This window comes from Scyliorhinus torazame, chromosome 14 (assembly GCF_047496885.1).
Source record: "Scyliorhinus torazame isolate Kashiwa2021f chromosome 14, sScyTor2.1, whole genome shotgun sequence".
In the NCBI taxonomy this organism is placed as follows: domain Eukaryota; kingdom Metazoa; phylum Chordata; class Chondrichthyes; order Carcharhiniformes; family Scyliorhinidae; genus Scyliorhinus; species Scyliorhinus torazame.
The window spans coordinates 234639-254068 of NC_092720.1; the positions used below are offsets into that span (position 1 = coordinate 234639).

The 19430-nt window shown below is 48.1% G+C and overlaps 1 protein-coding gene across 2 annotated transcripts in view; it reads right to left on the minus strand.

Annotated features, from left to right (window-relative positions):
* LOC140389482 (leucine-rich repeat-containing protein 31-like) overlaps nucleotides 1-19430 on the minus strand; it is a 223064-nt gene that overhangs the window by 32616 nt on the left and 171018 nt on the right. For both annotated transcript variants that reach the window (XM_072473615.1, XM_072473614.1), the window contains one exon: nucleotides 19219-19386. In XM_072473615.1, the coding sequence (XP_072329716.1) occupies nucleotides 19219-19386 (168 nt within the window). The remainder of the gene's footprint in view (nucleotides 1-19218; nucleotides 19387-19430) is intronic.

The window sequence follows — 19430 nt, forward strand, 5'->3', positions numbered from 1 at the left end:
AGAGTGGGTGTTTGAGGGAGTGGGTGATTGAGAGTGGGAGATTGAGAGTGGGAGATTGATGAGTGGGAGATTGAGAGTGGGAGATTGAGAGTGGTGTTTGAGAGTGGAGATTGAGAGTGGGAGATTGAGACTGGGTGTTGAGAGTGGGAGATTGAGAGTGGAGATTGAGATTGGGTGTTTGAGAGTGGGAGATTGAGAGTGGGTGTTTGAGAGTGGGAGATTGAGTGAGTGGAGATTGAGAGTGGGTGTTTGAGAGTGGGAGATTGAGAGTGGGTGTTGAGAGTGGGAGATGAGAGTGAGATTGAGAGTGGGAGATTGAGACTGGGTGTTTGAGAGTGGAGATTGAGAGTGGAGATTGAGATTGGGTGTTTGAGAGTGGGAGATTGAGAGTGGGTGTTTGAGAGTGGGAGATTGAGAGTGGAGATTGAGATTGGGTGTTTGAGAGTGGGAGATTGAGAGTGGTTTGAGAGTGGGAGATTGAGAGTGGAGATTGAGAGTGGAGATTGAGACTGGGTGTTTGAGAGTGGGAGATTGAGAGTGGGAGATTGAGAGTGGGTGTTGAGAGTGGGAGATTGAGAGTGGGTGTTTGAGAGTGGGAGATTGAGAGTGGAGATTGAGAGTGGAGATGAGAGTGGGTGTTTGAGAGTGGAGATTGAGAGTGGAGTTGAGAGTGGAGATTGAGAGTGGAGATTGAGAGTGGGTGTTTGAGAGTGGGAGATTGAGAGTGGGTGTTTGAGAGTGGGAGATTGAGAGTGGGTGTTGAGAGGGGAGATTGAGTGGTGTTGAGAGTGGGAGATTGGAGTGGGTGTTTGAGAGTGGAGATTGAGAGTGGGTGTTTGAGAGTGGGAGATTGAGAGTGGGAGATTGAGAGTGGGAGATTGAGAGTGGGAGATTGAGAGTGGGAGATGAGAGTGGGAGATTGAGAGTGGGTGTTTGAGAGTGGGAGATTGAGAGTGGGAGATTGAGAGTGGGTGTTTGAGAGTGGGAGATTAAGAGTGGGTGTTTGAGAGTGGGAGATTGAGAGTGGGTGTTTGAGAGTGGGAGATTGAGAGTGGGTGTTTGAGAGTGGGAGATTGAGAGTGGGAGATTGAGAGTGGGAGATTGACAGTGGGAGATTGAGAGTGGTGTTTGAGAGTGGGTGTTTGAGAGTGGGAGATTGAGAGTGGGAGATTGAGAGTGGGAGATTGAGAGTGGGAGATTGAGAGTGGGAGATTGAGAGTGGGTGTTTGAGAGTGGGTGTTTGAGAGTGGGTGTTTGAGAGTGGGTGTTTGAGAGTGGGAGATTGAGAGTGGGAGATGAGAGTGGTGTTTGAGAGTGGGGATTTGGAGATTGAGAGTGGGAGATTGAGAGTGGGAGATTGAGTGGGAGATTGAGAGTGGGAGATTGAGAGTGGGAGATTGAGAGTGGGAGATTGAGAGTGGGAGATTGAGAGTGGGAGATTGAGAGTGGAAGGTTGAGAGTGGGAGATTGAGAGTGGGAGATTGAGAGTGGGAGATTGAGAGTGGGAGATTGAGAGTGGGTGTTTGAGAGTGGGAGATTGAGAGTGGGTGTTTGAGAGTGGGTGTTTGAGAGTGGGTGTTTGAGAGTGGGAGATTGAGAGTGGGTGTTTGAGAGTGGGAGATTGAGAGTGGGTGTTTGAGAGTGGGTGTTTGAGAGTGGGTGTTTGAGAGTGGGAGATTGAGAGTGGGAGATTGAGAGTGGGAGATTGAGAGTGGGAGATTGAGAGTGGGTGTTTGAGAGTGGGAGATTGAGAGTGGGAGATTGAGAGTGGGAGATTGAGAGTGGGAGTTTGAGATTGGGTGTTTGAGAGTGGGAGATTGAGAGTGGGTGTTTGAGAGTGGGAGATTGAGAGTGGAGATTGAGATTGGGTGTTTGAGAGTGGGAGATTGAGAGTGGGTGTTTGAGAGTGGGAGATTGAGAGTGGAGATTGAGAGTGGGAGATTGAGACTAGGTGTTTGAGAGTGGGAGATTGAGAGTGGGAGATTGAGAGTGGGTGTTTGAGAGTGGGAGATTGAGAGTGGGAGATTGAGAGTGGGAGATTGAGAGTGGGTGTTTGAGAGTGGGAGATTGAGAGTGGGAGATTGAGAGTGGGAGATTGAGAGTGGGTGTTTGAGAGTGGGAGATTGAGAGTGGGAGATTGAGAGTGGGAGATTGAGAGTGGGTGTTTGAGAGTGGGTGTTTGAGAGTGGGTGTTTGAGAGTGGGTGTTTGAGAGTGGGTGTTTGAGAGTGGGAGATTGAGAGTGGGAGTTTGAGATTGGGTGTTTGAGAGTGGGAGATTGAGAGTGGGTGTTTGAGAGTGGGAGATTGAGAGTGGAGATTGAGATTGGGTGTTTGAGAGTGGGAGATTGAGAGTGGGTGTTTGAGAGTGGGAGATTGAGAGTGGAGATTGAGAGTGGGAGATTGAGACTAGGTGTTTGAGAGTGGGAGATTGAGAGTGGGAGATTGAGAGTGGGTGTTTGAGAGTGGGAGATTGAGAGTGGGAGATTGAGAGTGGGAGATTGAGAGTGGGAGATTGAGAGTGGGTGTTTGAGAGTGGGAGATTGAGAGTGGGAGATTGAGAGTGGGAGATTGAGAGTGGGTGTTTGAGAGTGGGAGATTGAGAGTGGGAGATTGAGAGTGGGTGTTTGAGAGTGGGTGTTTGAGAGTGGGAGATTAAGAGTGGGAGATTGAGAGTGGGAGATTAAGAGTGGGAGATTGAGAGTGGGAGATTGAGAGTGGGAGATTGAGAGTGGGAGATTGAGAGTGGGAGATTGAGAGTGGGAGATTGAGAGTGGGAGATTGAGAGTGGGAGATTGAGAGTGGGAGATTGAGAGTGGGAGATTGAGAGTGGAAGGTTGAGAGTGGGAGATTGAGAGTGGGAGATTGAGAGTGGGAGATTGAGAGTGGGAGATTGAGAGTGGGTGTTTGAGAGTGGGAGATTGAGAGTGGGTGTTTGAGAGTGGGTGTTTGAGAGTGGGTGTTTGAGAGTGGGAGATTGAGAGTGGGTGTTTGAGAGTGGGAGATTGAGAGTGGGTGTTTGAGAGTGGGTGTTTGAGAGTGGGTGTTTGAGAGTGGGAGATTGAGAGTGGGAGATTGAGAGTGGGAGATTGAGAGTGGGAGATTGAGAGTGGGTGTTTGAGAGTGGGAGATTGAGAGTGGGAGATTGAGAGTGGGAGATTGAGAGTGGGAGTTTGAGATTGGGTGTTTGAGAGTGGGAGATTGAGAGTGGGTGTTTGAGAGTGGGAGATTGAGAGTGGAGATTGAGATTGGGTGTTTGAGAGTGGGAGATTGAGAGTGGGTGTTTGAGAGTGGGAGATTGAGAGTGGAGATTGAGAGTGGGAGATTGAGACTAGGTGTTTGAGAGTGGGAGATTGAGAGTGGGAGATTGAGAGTGGGTGTTTGAGAGTGGGAGATTGAGAGTGGGAGATTGAGAGTGGGAGATTGAGAGTGGGTGTTTGAGAGTGGGAGATTGAGAGTGGGAGATTGAGAGTGGGAGATTGAGAGTGGGTGTTTGAGAGTGGGAGATTGAGAGTGGGAGATTGAGAGTGGGAGATTGAGAGTGGGTGTTTGAGAGTGGGTGTTTGAGAGTGGGTGTTTGAGAGTGGGTGTTTGAGAGTGGGTGTTTGAGAGTGGGAGATTGAGAGTGGGAGTTTGAGATTGGGTGTTTGAGAGTGGGAGATTGAGAGTGGGTGTTTGAGAGTGGGAGATTGAGAGTGGAGATTGAGATTGGGTGTTTGAGAGTGGGAGATTGAGAGTGGGTGTTTGAGAGTGGGAGATTGAGAGTGGAGATTGAGAGTGGGAGATTGAGACTAGGTGTTTGAGAGTGGGAGATTGAGAGTGGGAGATTGAGAGTGGGTGTTTGAGAGTGGGAGATTGAGAGTGGGAGATTGAGAGTGGGAGATTGAGAGTGGGAGATTGAGAGTGGGTGTTTGAGAGTGGGAGATTGAGAGTGGGAGATTGAGAGTGGGAGATTGAGAGTGGGTGTTTGAGAGTGGGAGATTGAGAGTGGGAGATTGAGAGTGGGTGTTTGAGAGTGGGTGTTTGAGAGTGGGTGTTTGAGAGTGGGTGTTTGAGAGTGGGAGATTAAGAGTGGGAGATTGAGAGTGGGAGATTGAGAGTGGGAGATTGAGAGTGGGAGATTGAGAGTGGGAGATTGAGAGTGGGAGATTGAGAGTGGGAGGTTGAGAGTGGGAGATTGAGAGTGGGAGATTGAGAGTGGGAGATTGAGAGTGGGTGTTTGAGAGTGGGAGATTGAGAGTGGGTGTTTGAGAGTGGGTGTTTGAGAGTGGGAGATTGAGAGTGGGTGTTTGAGAGTGGGAGATTGAGAGTGGGTGTTTGAGAGTGGGTGTTTGAGAGTGGGTGTTTGAGAGTGGGTGTTTGAGAGTGGGTGTTTGAGAGTGGGAGATTGAGAGTGGGAGATTGAGAGTGGGAGATTGAGAGTGGGAGATTGAGAGTGGGTGTTTGAGAGTGGGAGATTGAGAGTGGGAGATTGAGAGTGGGAGATTGAGAGTGGGAGATTGAGAGTGGGAGTTTGAGATTGGGTGTTTGAGAGTGGGAGATTGAGAGTGGGTGTTTGAGAGTGGGAGATTGAGAGTGGAGATTGAGATTGGGTGTTTGAGAGTGGGAGATTGAGAGTGGGTGTTTGAGAGTGGGAGATTGAGAGTGGAGATTGAGAGTGGGAGATTGAGACTGGGTGTTTGAGAGTGGGAGATTGAGAGTGGGAGATTGAGATTGGGTGTTTGAGAGTGGGAGATTGAGAGTGGGTGTTTGAGAGTGGGAGATTGAGAGTGGAGATTGAGATTGGGTGTTTGAGAGTGGGAGATTGAGAGTGGGTGTTTGAGAGTGGGAGATTGAGAGTGGAGATTGAGAGTGGGAGATTGAGAGTGGGAGATTGAGAGTGGGAGATTGAGAGTGGGAGATTGAGAGTGGGTGTTTGAGAGTGGGAGATTGAGAGTGGGTGTTTGAGAGTGGGTGTTTGAGAGTGGGAGATTGAGAGTGGGTGTTTGAGAGTGGGAGATTGAGAGTGGGTGTTTGAGAGTGGGTGTTTGAGAGTGGGAGATTGAGAGTGGGAGATTGAGAGTGGGAGATTGAAAGTGGGAGATTGAGAGTGGGTGTTTGAGAGTGGGAGATTGAGAGTGGGAGATTGAGAGTGGGAGATTGAGAGTGGGAGATTGAGAGTGGGAGATTGAGAGTGGGAGTTTGAGATTGGGTGTTTGAGAGTGGGAGATTGAGAGAGGGTGTTTGAGAGTGGGAGATTGAGAGTGGAGATTGAGATTGGGTGTTTGAGAGTGGGAGATTGAGAGTGGGTGTTTGAGAGTGGGAGATTGAGAGTGGAGATTGAGAGTGGGAGATTGAGACTGGGTGTTTGAGAGTGGGTGTTTGAGAGTGGGAGATTGAGAGTGGAGATTGAGATTGGGTGTTTGAGAGTGGGAGATTGAGAGTGGGTGTTTGAGAGTGGGAGATTGAGAGTGGAGATTGAGAGTGGGAGATTGAGACTGGGTGTTTGAGAGTGGGAGATTGAGAGTGGGAGATTGAGAGTGGGTGTTTGAGAGTGGGAGATTGAGAGTGGGTGTTTGAGAGTGGGAGATTGAGAGTGGGTGTTTGAGAGTGGGAGATTGAGAGTGGGAGATTGAGAGTGGGAGATTGAGAGTGGGAGATTGAGAGTGGAGATTGAGAGTGGGTGTTTGAGAGTGGGAGATTGAGAGTGGGTGTTTGAGAGTGGGAGATTGAGAGTGGGTGTTTGAGAGTGGGAGATTGAGAGTGGGTGTTTGAGAGTGGGAGATTGAGAGTGGGTGTTTGAGAGTGGGAGATTGAGAGTGGGAGATTGAGAGTGGGAGACTGAGAGTGGGAGATTGAGAGTGGGTGTTTGAGAGTGGGAGATTGAGAGTGGGAGATTGAGAGTGGGTGTTTGAGAGTGGGTGTTTGAGAGTGGGAGATTGAGAGTGGGTGTTTGAGAGTGGGAGATTGAGAGTGGGTGTTTGAGAGTGGGAGATTGAGAGTGGGTGTTTGAGAGTGGGAGATTGAGAGTGGGAGATTGAGAGTGGGAGATTGAGATTGGGTGTTTGAGAGTGGGAGATTGAGAGTGGGTGTTTGAGAGTGGGAGATTGAGAGTGGAGATTGAGATTGGGTGTTTGAGAGTGGGAGATTGAGAGTGGGTGTTTGAGAGTGGGAGATTGAGAGTGGAGATTGAGAGTGGGAGATTGAGACTGGGTGTTTGAGAGTGGGAGATTGAGAGTGGGAGATTGAGATTGGGTGTTTGAGAGTGGGAGATTGAGAGTGGGTGTTTGAGAGTGGGAGATTGAGAGTGGAGATTGAGATTGGGTGTTTGAGAGTGGGAGATTGAGAGTGGGTGTTTGAGAGTGGGAGGTTGAGAGTGGAGATTGAGAGTGGGAGATTGAGAGTGGGAGATTGAGAGTGGGAGATTGAGAGTGGGAGATTGAGAGTGGGTGTTTGAGAGTGGGAGATTGAGAGTGGGTGTTTGAGAGTGGGAGATTGAGAGTGGGTGTTTGAGAGTGGGTGTTTGAGAGTGGGTGTTTGAGAGTGGGAGATTGAGAGTGGGAGATTGAGAGTGGGAGATTGAGAGTGGGAGATTGAGAGTGGGAGATTGAGAGTGGGTGTTTGAGAGTGGGAGATTGAGAGTGGGAGATTGAGAGTGGGAGATTGAGAGTGGGAGATTGAGAGTGGGAGATTGAGAGTGGGAGTTTGAGATTGGGTGTTTGAGAGTGGGAGATTGAGAGTGGGTGTTTGAGAGTGGGAGATTGAGAGTGGAGATTGAGATTGGGTGTTTGAGAGTGGGAGATTGAGAGTGGGTGTTTGAGAGTGGGAGATTGAGAGTGGAGATTGAGAGTGGGAGATTGAGACTGGGTGTTTGAGAGTGGGTGTTTGAGAGTGGGAGATTGAGAGTGGAGATTGAGATTGGGTGTTTGAGAGTGGGAGATTGAGAGTGGGTGTTTGAGAGTGGGAGATTGAGAGTGGAGATTGAGAGTGGGAGATTGAGACTGGGTGTTTGAGAGTGGGAGATTGAGAGTGGGAGATTGAGAGTGCGTGTTTGAGAGTGGGAGATTGAGAGTGGGTGTTTGAGAGTGGGAGATTGAGAGTGGGTGTTTGAGAGTGGGAGATTGAGAGTGGGAGATTGAGAGTGGGAGATTGAGAGTGGGAGATTGAGAGTGGAGATTGAGAGTGGAGATTGAGAGTGGGTGTTTGAGAGTGGGAGATTGAGAGTGGGTGTTTGAGAGTGGGAGATTGAGAGTGGGTGTTTGAGAGTGGGAGATTGAGAGTGGGTGTTTGAGAGTGGGAGATTGAGAGTGGGTGTTTGAGAGTGGGAGATTGAGAGTGGGAGATTGAGAGTGGGAGACTGAGAGTGGGAGATTGAGAGTGGGTGTTTGAGAGTGGGAGATTGAGAGTGGGAGATTGAGAGTGGGTGTTTGAGAGTGGGTGTTTGAGAGTGGGAGATTGAGAGTGGGTGTTTGAGAGTGGGAGATTGAGAGTGGGAGATTGAGAGTGGGTGTTTGAGAGTGGGAGATTGAGAGTGGGAGATTGAGAGTGGGAGATTGAGAGTGGGAGATTGAGAGTGGGAGATTGAGAGTGGGTGTTTGAGAGTGGGAGATTGAGAGTGGGAGATTGAGAGTGGGAGATTGAGAGTGGGAGATTGAGAGTGGGTGTTTGAGAGTCGGTGTTTGAGAGTGGGTGTTTGAGAGTGGGAGATTGAGAGTGGAAGATTGAGAGTGGAAGATTGAGAGTGGGAGATTGAGAGTGGGAGATTGAGAGTGGGAGATTGAGAGTGGGTGTTTGAGAGTGGGAGATTGAGAGTGGGTGTTTGAGAGTGGGAGATTGAGAGTGGGTGTTTGAGAGTGGGTGTTTGAGAGTGGGTGTTTGAGAGTGGGAGATTGAGAGTGGGAGATTGAGAGTGGGAGATTGAGAGTGGGAGATTGAGAGTGGGAGATTGAGAGTGGGTGTTTGAGAGTGGGAGATTGAGAGTGGGAGATTGAGAGTGGGAGATTGAGAGTGGGAGATTGAGAGTGGGAGATTGAGAGTGGGAGTTTGAGATTGGGTGTTTGAGAGTGGGAGATTGAGAGTGGGTGTTTGAGAGTGGGAGATTGAGAGTGGAGATTGAGATTGGGTGTTTGAGAGTGGGAGATTGAGAGTGGGTGTTTGAGAGTGGGAGATTGAGAGTGGAGATTGAGAGTGGGAGATTGAGACTGGGTGTTTGAGAGTGGGTGTTTGAGAGTGGGAGATTGAGAGTGGAGATTGAGATTGGGTGTTTGAGAGTGGGAGATTGAGAGTGGGTGTTTGAGAGTGGGAGATTGAGAGTGGAGATTGAGAGTGGGAGATTGAGACTGGGTGTTTGAGAGTGGGAGATTGAGAGTGGGAGATTGAGAGTGCGTGTTTGAGAGTGGGAGATTGAGAGTGGGTGTTTGAGAGTGGGAGATTGAGAGTGGGTGTTTGAGAGTGGGAGATTGAGAGTGGGAGATTGAGAGTGGGAGATTGAGAGTGGGAGATTGAGAGTGGAGATTGAGAGTGGAGATTGAGAGTGGGTGTTTGAGAGTGGGAGATTGAGAGTGGGTGTTTGAGAGTGGGAGATTGAGAGTGGGTGTTTGAGAGTGGGAGATTGAGAGTGGGTGTTTGAGAGTGGGAGATTGAGAGTGGGTGTTTGAGAGTGGGAGATTGAGAGTGGGAGATTGAGAGTGGGAGACTGAGAGTGGGAGATTGAGAGTGGGTGTTTGAGAGTGGGAGATTGAGAGTGGGAGATTGAGAGTGGGTGTTTGAGAGTGGGTGTTTGAGAGTGGGAGATTGAGAGTGGGTGTTTGAGAGTGGGAGATTGAGAGTGGGAGATTGAGAGTGGGTGTTTGAGAGTGGGAGATTGAGAGTGGGAGATTGAGAGTGGGAGATTGAGAGTGGGAGATTGAGAGTGGGAGATTGAGAGTGGGTGTTTGAGAGTGGGAGATTGAGAGTGGGAGATTGAGAGTGGGAGATTGAGAGTGGGAGATTGAGAGTGGGTGTTTGAGAGTCGGTGTTTGAGAGTGGGTGTTTGAGAGTGGGAGATTGAGAGTGGAAGATTGAGAGTGGAAGATTGAGACTGGGAGATTGAGACTGGGAGATTGAGAGTGGGAGATTGAGAGTGGGAGATTGAGAGTGGGAGATTGAGAGTGGGAGATTGAGAGTGGGAGATTGAGAGTGGGAGATTGAGAGTGGGAGATTGAGAGTGGGAGGTTGAGAGTGGGAGATTGAGAGTGGGAGATTGAGAGTGGGAGATTGAGAGTGGGAGATTGAGAGTGGGAGATTGAGAGTGGGTGTTTGAGAGTGGGAGATTGAGAGTGGGTGTTTGAGAGTGGGTGTTTGAGAGTGGGTGTTTGAGAGTGGGTGTTTGAGAGTGGGAGATTGAGAGTGGGAGATTGAGAGTGGGAGATTGAGAGTGGGAGATTGAGAGTGGGTGTTTGAGAGTGGGAGATTGAGAGTGGGTGTTTGAGAGTGGGAGACTGAGAGTGGAGATTGAGATTGGGTGTTTGAGAGTGGGAGATTGAGAGTGGGTGTTTGAGAGTGGGAGATTGAGAGTGGAGATTGAGAGTGGGAGATTGAGACTAGGTGTTTGAGAGTGGGAGATTGAGAGTGGGAGATTGAGATTGGGTGTTTGAGAGTGGGAGATTGAGAGTGGGTGTTTGAGAGTGGGAGATTGAGAGTGGAGATTGAGAGTGGGATATTGAGACTGGGTGTTTGAGAGTGGGAGATTGAGAGTGGGAGATTGAGAGTGGGTGTTTGAGAGTGGGAGATTGAGAGTGGGTGTTTGAGAGTGGGAGATTGAGAGTGGGAGATTGAGAGTGGGAGATTGAGAGTGGAGATTGAGAGTGGAGATTGAGAGTGGGTGTTTGAGAGTGGGAGATTGAGAGTGGGAGATTGAGAGTGGGTGTTTGAGAGTGGGAGATTGAGAGTGGGTGTTTGAGAGTGGGAGATTGAGAGTGGGTGTTTGAGAGTGGGAGATTGAGAGTGGGTGTTTGAGAGTGGGAGATTGAGAGTGGGAGATTGAGAGTGGGAGATTGAGAGTGGGAGATTGAGAGTGGGTGTTTGAGAGTGGGAGATTGAGAGTGGGAGATTGAGAGTGGGTGTTTGAGAGTGGGTGTTTGAGAGTGGGAAATTGAGAGTGGGTGTTTGAGAGTGGGTGTTTGAGAGTGGGAGATTGAGAGTGGGAGATTGAGAGTGGGAGATTGAGACTGGGAGATTGAGAGTGGGAGATTGAGAGTGGGTGTTTGAGAGTGGGAGATTGAGAGTGGGTGTTTGAGAGTGGGAGATTGAGAGTGGGAGATTGAGAGTGGGTGTTTGAGAGTGGGTGTTTGAGAGTGGGTGTTTGAGAGTGGGTGTTTGAGAGTGGGTGTTTGAGAGTGGGTGTTTGAGAGTGGGAGATTGAGAGTGGGTGTTTGAGAGTTGGTGTTTGAGAGTGGGTGTTTGAGAGTGGGTGTTTGAGAGTGGGTGTTTGATTGTGGGAGACTGAGAGTGGAGATTGAGACTGGGTGTTTGAGAGTGGGAGATTGAGAGTGGGTGTTTGAGAGTGGGAGATTGAGAGTGGGTGTTTGAGAGTGGGAGATTGAGAGTGGGTGTTTGAGAGTGGGAGATTGAGAGTGGGAGATTGAGAGTGGGTGTTTGAGATTGGGTGTTTGAGAGTGGGAGATTCAGAGTGGGTGTTTGAGAGTGGGAGATTCAGAGTGGGTGTTTGAGAGTGGGAGATTGAGAGTGGGAGATTGAGAGTGGGAGATTGAGAGTGGGTGTTTGAGATTGGGTGTTTGAGAGTGGGAGATTGAGAGTGGGAGATTGAGAGTGGGAGATTGAGAGTGGGAGATTGAGAGTGGGAGATTGAGAGTGGGAGATTGAGAGTGGGTGTTTGAGATTGGGTGTTTGAGAGTGGGAGATTGAGAGTGGGTGTTTGAGAGTGGGAGATTGAGAGTGGAGATTGAGAGTGGGATATTGAGACTGGGTGTTTGAGAGTGGGAGATTGAGAGTGGGAGATTGAGAGTGGGTGTTTGAGAGTGGGAGATTGAGAGTGGGTGTTTGAGAGTGGGAGATTGAGAGTGGGAGATTGAGAGTGGGAGATTGAGAGTGGAGATTGAGAGTGGAGATTGAGAGTGGGTGTTTGAGAGTGGGAGATTGAGAGTGGGAGATTGAGAGTGGGTGTTTGAGAGTGGGAGATTGAGAGTGGGTGTTTGAGAGTGGGAGATTGAGAGTGGGTGTTTGAGAGTGGGAGATTGAGAGTGGGTGTTTGAGAGTGGGAGATTGAGAGTGGGAGATTGAGAGTGGGAGATTGAGAGTGGGAGATTGAGAGTGGGTGTTTGAGAGTGGGAGATTGAGAGTGGGAGATTGAGAGTGGGTGTTTGAGAGTGGGTGTTTGAGAGTGGGAAATTGAGAGTGGGTGTTTGAGAGTGGGTGTTTGAGAGTGGGAGATTGAGAGTGGGAGATTGAGAGTGGGAGATTGAGACTGGGAGATTGAGAGTGGGAGATTGAGAGTGGGTGTTTGAGAGTGGGAGATTGAGAGTGGGTGTTTGAGAGTGGGAGATTGAGAGTGGGAGATTGAGAGTGGGTGTTTGAGAGTGGGTGTTTGAGAGTGGGTGTTTGAGAGTGGGTGTTTGAGAGTGGGTGTTTGAGAGTGGGTGTTTGAGAGTGGGAGATTGAGAGTGGGTGTTTGAGAGTTGGTGTTTGAGAGTGGGTGTTTGAGAGTGGGTGTTTGAGAGTGGGTGTTTGATTGTGGGAGACTGAGAGTGGAGATTGAGACTGGGTGTTTGAGAGTGGGAGATTGAGAGTGGGTGTTTGAGAGTGGGAGATTGAGAGTGGGTGTTTGAGAGTGGGAGATTGAGAGTGGGTGTTTGAGAGTGGGTGTTTTGAGAGTGGGAGATTGAGAGTGGGAGATTGAGAGTGGGTGTTTGAGATTGGGTGTTTGAGAGTGGGAGATTCAGAGTGGGTGTTTGAGAGTGGGAGATTCAGAGTGGGTGTTTGAGAGTGGGAGATTGAGAGTGGGAGATTGAGAGTGGGAGATTGAGAGTGGGTGTTTGAGATTGGGTGTTTGAGAGTGGGAGATTGAGAGTGGGAGATTGAGAGTGGGAGATTGAGAGTGGGAGATTGAGAGTGGGAGATTGAGAGTGGGAGATTGAGAGTGGGTGTTTGAGATTGGGTGTTTGAGAGTGGGAGATTGAGATTGGGTGTTTGAGAGTGGGAGATTGAGAGTGGAGATTGAGAGTGGGAGATTGAGAGTGGAGATTGAGAGTGGGAGATTGAGACTGGGTGTTTGAGAGTGGGAGATTGAGAGTGGAGATTGAGAGTGGGAGATTGAGACTTGGTGTTTGAGAGTGGGAGATTGAGACTGGGTGTTTGAGAGTGGGAGATTGAGACTGGGTGTTTGAGAGTGGGAGATTGAGAGTGGGAGATTGAGAGTGGAGATTGAGAGTGGGAGATTGAGAGTGGGAGATTGAGAGTGGAGATTGAGAGTGGGAGATTGAGAGTGGGTGTTTGAGAGTGGGAGATTGAGAGTGGGTGTTTGAGAGTGGGAGTTTGAGAGCGGGAGATTTGGTGCAAGAACACTGATCATATGGCCAGTCCGAGTTGGCATTGTGAGAGAACCTGGATAAATGATGGGGCTGGTTTAGGGGCTGGTTTAGCACACTGGGCTAAATCGCTGGCTGTTAAAGCAGACCAAGGCAGGCCAGCAGCATGGTTGAATTCCCGTACCGGCCTCCCCAAACAGGCGCCGTAATGTGGCGACTAGGGGCGTTTTCCAGTAACTTCATTTGAAGCCTAATTGTGACAATAAGCGATTTCATTTCATTTTCATTTCAAATGAGCAAGATGAGCAGCTGGAAAGCAGAAAGAAAAGCAAAATCCATCTATCCTGGAAATCTGAATAAAAACAGAAAATGCTGGAAAAAAATCAGCAAAGGTGGAGAGTGAAACTGAGCTGATGTATCGAGTCGGTATGAAAATTATAGGCCAATTAGCCTGACCTCGGTTGTTGGCAAGATTCTAGAATCCATTGTTAAGGATGAGATTTCTAAATTCTTGGAAGTGCAGGGTCGGATTAGGACAAGTCAGCATGGATTTAGTAGGGGGAGGTCGTGCCTGACAAACCTGCTAGAGTTCTTTGAAGAGATAACAAATAGGTTAGACCAAGGAGAGCCAATGGATGTTATCTATCTTGACTTCCAAAAGGCCTTTGATAAGATGCCTCACGGGAGACTGCTGAGTAAAATAAGGGCCCATGGTATTCGAGGCAAGGTACTACCATGGATTGACGATTGGCTGTCAGGCAGAAGGCAGAGAGTTGGGATAAAAGGTTCTTTTTCGGAATGGCAACTGGTGACGAGTGGTGTCCCGCAGGGTTCAGTGTTGGGGCCACAGCTGTTCTCTTTATATATTAACGATCTAGATGACGTGACTGGGGGCATTCTGGCTAAGTTTGCCGATGATACAAAGATAGGTGGAGGGGCAGGTAGTATGGAGGAGGTGGGGAGGCTGCAGAAAGATTTAGACAGTTTAGGAGAGTGGTCCAAGAAATGGCTGATGAAATTCAACGTGGGCAAGTGTGAGGTCTTGCACTTTGGAAAAAATAGAGGCATGGACTATTTTCTAAACGGTGACAAAATTCATAATGCTGAAGTGCAAAGGGACTTGGGAGTCCTAGTCCAGGATTCTCTAAAGGTAAACTTGCAGGTTGAGTCCGTAATTAAGAAAGCAAATGCAATGTTGTCATTTATCTCAAGAGGCTTGGAATATAAAAGCAGGGATGTACTTCTGAAGCTTTATAAAGCATTAGTTAGGCCCCATTTAGAATACTGTGAGCAATTTTGGGCCCCACACCTCAGGAAGGACATACTGGCACTGGAGCGGGTCCAGCGGAGATTCACACGGATGATCCCAGGAATGGTAGGCCTAACATACGATGAACGTCTGAGGATCCTGGGATTATATTCATTGGAGTTTAGGAGGTTGAGGGGAGATCTAATAGAAAATTACAAGATAATGAATGGCTTAGATAGGGTGGATGTAGGGAAGTTGTTTCCATTAGCAGGGGAGACTAGGACCCGGGGGCACAGCCTTAGAATAAAAGGGAATCACTTTAGAACAGAGATGAGGAGAAATTTCTTCAGCCAGAGAGTGGTGGGTCTGTGGAATTCATTGCCACAGAGGGCGGTGGAGGCCGGGACGTTGAGTGTCTTTAAGACAGAAGTTGATAAATTCTTGATTTCTCGAGGAATTAAGGGCTATGGAGAGAGAGCGGGTAAATGGAGTTGAAATCAGCCATGATTGAATGGCGGAGTGGACTCGATGGGCCGAATGGCCTTACTTCCACTCCTATGTCTTATGGTCTTATGGACTCTTCTGCTCTGCTGAATTTTTCCAGCATTTTTGTTTTTATTTATAGTTAGAAAGTGGATTCCGTTCATTGTAGGTGGAGGAAGCTGGTGCATATACATGAACATGATGTGGAGGTGCCGGCGTCGCACTGGGGTGAGCACATTTAGAAGTCTGGCAACACCAGGTTAAAGTCCAACAAGTTTGTTTCGAATCACTAGCTTTCGGAGCATTGCTCCTTCCTCAGGTGACTCCACATATACATGAAAGTCACCCAGGACCAGAGGCTGCTCTCCCCTTTTTGACAGGGAGCTGACCGATGATGATCTAACCAGAGGGTCTCCGCAATTCAGGTGAGGGGCAAGGTTGAGAAGGAGAGGCCTTCGTGTATAACCTCAGCTGGTACGGGAATTGAACCCACGCTGCTGGTGTCACACATCATGAACCAGTTGTCCAGTCAGATGAGCTAACCAACCAGATGGGTTTTTACAACAATCAATGATAGTTTCATTGTCACCGTGACTGCGACTACTGAAAATCATCTTGACAAATACATGGATAGGATTGGTATAGAGGAATACGGCTCAAGGAAATCTGAGGGTTTTGGCCAAGGGTGATATCATGACTAGTACAGGCTTGAAGGGCTGAAGGGCCTGTTCCTGTGCTGTATTGCTCTTTATGTTACATTTCTAAAAGCTGCTATGATGATATTTGAGCACTGGGATGTAGTGGGATGTTGTCACTGGACAAGTTCAGAGATTAGGGTAATGGGCTGGTGACTCCGGTTCAAATCCCACCATGATGGTGGAATTTTAACCGATAAAAATCTGGAATTAAAAGCCTCATGGTAATCATGAATCTGTTATTGTAAAAAAAACCCGTCTGCTTCACTAATTTCCTGAGGGAAGGAAATCTGCCATCCTTACCTGGCTTGGCCTACCAGTGGCTCCATATCCACAGCAATGAAGTTGACTCTGAAATTCCCTCTGAAATGGCTTAGGGATTACAATGCTCACATACAATGAATGCATTTTTAAAAAGTTCCTGGAGACTTTATCACTAGATTCAAATCTCCCTGAATTATCCAATTCATTTCAAAGTTAAAATTGAGTCTCAGTGAATCTCATGCAGCTGATTTCCAGGCACACTTCACAAGGCAGAATGAGTGTTTTTTTTGAAGGGGTGGATTTTAGATGTGAAGCGCCATGCATACTTTGGTCATGCCCAAAGCTGGCAAACATCTGGAGGTCCTTTTTAAGACTCTATCAGCAATCCTGAACATTGGGTTAGAGTCTTGCCCATTGGTGGCACTTTTGGTTGGGCCGGAAGTCCGGACCAGGGGGGGGGGGGGGGCAGGCGCCCTGGTCCTTGCCTCGCTGGAGGGGGGGGGGGGGGCGGTGGAAGGGTTTTGCTGCAGGTGTCAGCTATTTATATTGTACTGTAAAGAGTTGGTCACTGTTAGGGGGTGGGGGAGAGATAGGGTGGGTGAGGGGGGACTTAGTAACTATGTTTTACTGTTATAAGGGATGTCAGGGTGGGGGAGGGGTCTCTTACTGTTTAACTGTTTTTAAAAAATTTAATTAAGGGGCAATTTAGCGTGGCCAATCCACCTACCCTGCACATCTTTGGATTGTGGGGGTGAGACCCTCGCAGACAGGGGGAGATTAGAATTATAATAAAAATATTTCCCCCCAAAAAACATTGAAATAAATCTTCTGTGCACACGTTCCAAGGTATTGGCATCCTTCCTAAAGTATAGAGTCCAACATCTTACATAATATTCCATAAAGGAGCAAATGAAGGGCGGCACGGTAGCACAGTGGTTAGCACAGATGCTCCAGAGCTCCAGGGTCCCAGGTTCGATTCCCGGCTCGGGTCACTGTCTGTGCGGAGTCTGCACGTTCTCCCCGTGTCTGCGTGGGTTTCCTCCGGGTGCTCCGGTTTCCTCCCACAGTCCAAAGATGTCCAATTAGGGACGGTTGCTAAATTGTCCCTTAGTGTCCAAAAGGCTAGGTTGGGTTTTGGGGATATGGTGGGGACTGGGGAAACATAGGGTGCTCTTTCAGCGGGTCGGTGCAGACACGATGGGCTGAATAGGCTCTATTTGCACTGTAAAGATTCCATGAAGGCCAAAGACTATCGACCCTCAGGATAAATTCCAACTCACCTTTAGCTTAAATTGCAGATCCCCTATTTTGCAACTGGGCACCGAGAACTGAACTCCCTACGAGGGAGAATATCCCCTCAGCACCGACCCTGATCTCCCTACGAGGGGGAATATCCCCTCAGCACCGACCCTGAACTCCCGACGAGGGGGAATATCCCCTCAGCACCGACCCTGATCTCCCTACGAGGGGGAGTATCCCCTTAGCACTGACCCTGAACTCCCGACGAGGGGGAATATCCCCTCAGCACCGACCCTGATCTCCCTACGAGGGGGAATATCCCCTCAGCGCTGACCCTGAACTCCCCACGAGGGGGAATATCCCCTCAGCACCGACCCTGTTAAGCCCCTGCAAAATAATATGTTTGAATAAAATCAACACATTTTTCAAAATTCAAAACATGTCCAAAACATGTCCAATATGTTCAATCTTTCCTCATAAGACAAACCTTTCACCCCACGAATTAATGTCGTGAATTTTCTCAAATCTGTTTCCACAGCAAGTAACCAAAACTGTACGCAGCACTTGGTGAAAGCTCACCCTGTACAGTTCAGGAAAGACTTCGATACTTTAATGCTCCATCCCGCTTGCAATAAAGGTCAAATTCAATTTTCTTTCCTAATTATTTGCTGGACCTGGACCTGGCCTTTCAGAAAGCTTATGTACTCCACACTTCTGATTATGAAACCTAGATCCCATCACCTTCATTGGGTTTTGTTCATACTCCTGCCTCTCAAGCACCATCCAACATTATTGCTTTTTAATTTAGCTTTTGAGTTTGTATTACCATCTCTCATTCTTCCTTCCAAAATATATTTGCATTAAATTGCATCTGTCACATGCCTGTCCAATTCACCAATTTACTGGTGCCCTGAAGCCTGTTAAAATCCTCCTCATTGTTTACTACATTCCCATTTTTGTATAATCTGCAAACTTTGATGTGATGCCAAGTCAGAATTATAAATGAAAACAGTTGTGCCCTGGGATACATCACTAGATTTTCCTGCAGTCTGCAACTGTACTGTGGTGAGACCACATCTGGAGCACTCTGAGCAGTTTTGGTTCCCCTATTTAAGGAAAAATATCATTTATTATAATGTTTATTGTCACAAGTAGGCTTATATTGCAATGAAGTTACTGTGAAAAGCCCCACACTCCGGCACCTGTTCGGGTACACATAGGGAGAAATCAGAATGTCCAATTCACGGGACAAGCAAATCTTTTGGTACTTGTGGGAGGAAACCGGAGCACCCGGAGGAAACCCACAAAGACACGGGGAGAACGTGCAGATTCTGCACAGACAGTGATCCAAGCCGGGAATCGAACCCGGGACCCTGCAGCTGTGAACATAAGAAGTAGGAGCAGGAGTCGGCCATCTGGCCCCTCGAGCCTGCTCCACCATTCAATGAGATCGTGGCTGATCTTTTGTGGACTCAGCTCCACTTTCCGGCCCGAACACCATAACCTTTAATCCCTTTATTCTTCAAAAAACTATCTATCTTTATCTTAAAAACATTTAATGAAGGAGCCTCTACTGCTTCACTGGACAAGGAATTCCATCGATTCACAACCCTTTGGGTGAAGAAGTTCCTCCTAAGTTCAGTCCTAAATCTACTTCCCCTTATTTTGAGGCTTTGCCCCCTAGTTCTGCTTTCACCCGCCAGTGGAAACAACCTGCCCGCATCTATCCTATCTATTCCCTTCATAATTTTATATGTTTCTATAAGATCCCCCCTCATCCTTTTAAATTCCAATGAGTACAGTCCCAGTCTACTCAACCTTTCCTCGTAATCCAACCCCTTCAACTCTGGGATAAACCTCGTGAATCTCCTCTGCACACCCTCCAGTGCCAGTACGTCCTTTTTCAGGTAAGGAGACCAAAACTGAACACAATACTCCAGGTATGGCCTCACTAACACCTTATACAATTGCAGCATAACCTCCCTCGTCTTAAAAAGCAACAGTGCTAACCACTGTGCTACCGTGCTGCCCCTTTCATTGGAAGTGGTTCAGAGAAGAGTCACTGGGATGATCACTGGTATGGAAGGATTGTTTTCTGAGCAAAGGTTAAACAGTTTGGGACTCTTGGAATTTCGAAGAATGTGAGGTGACCTAATTGAAACATATCGGATTCTCGGGGCTGATGGTAAATGCTGAGAGGATGTTTCCCTCATGGGAGAGTCTAGGACCAGAGGGCAGAGTCTCAGAATAAAGGGGAGCCCATTTAAGACCGAGATAAGAAGGAATTTCTTCTCTCAGAGGGTTGTGTTGTGGGGGCAGAGTCCTTACGTATTTAAGGCTGGATAGATAGATCATTGAGCAGTAAGGGAATGATGGGTCACGGGGAAACGGCAGGAAAGTGGGCACGAGGAATGTCGGATCAGCCATGATCCTATTGAATAGCGGGGCAGACCTGAGGGGCGGAATGATCTCCTCCTGTTCCAGATGGTCTGTAAAACAACCATTCACCAATCTTGCTCTCTTACACAATGTTCCCGTACCGGCCTCCCCGAACAGGTGCCGGAATGTGGCGACTAGGGGCTTTTCACAGTAACTTCATTTGAAGCCTACTTGTGACAATAAGCGATTTTCATTTTCATTTCATTTCACAATGTTTTTACCACATTGCCCCTTTATCTGATCCATTCCTCAAATCCATTGATCTGACTTTGCTTTATATCCCTTAAAAATGCCATTGATCCCAGTGTGAAACATTTCAACTGAGTGGATGAGCAATAATGTAATTACCGAGAGATGCCAAATCCTGGCTGGTCAGATTGCAGCTACACAGCTTCAGCACACGGAGGTGGGTGTTACTTTGCAACATCTGGAAAAGTTCCCCCAGATTTCCACCAAGGCATTTATTCCAGGACAGATCCAAGGTCTCCAGCTCTGTCAGGTGTGGGATGGTGTCAGCTGCAATATTTAACACAATATTTTTATATGCATCAAAAGTTCCC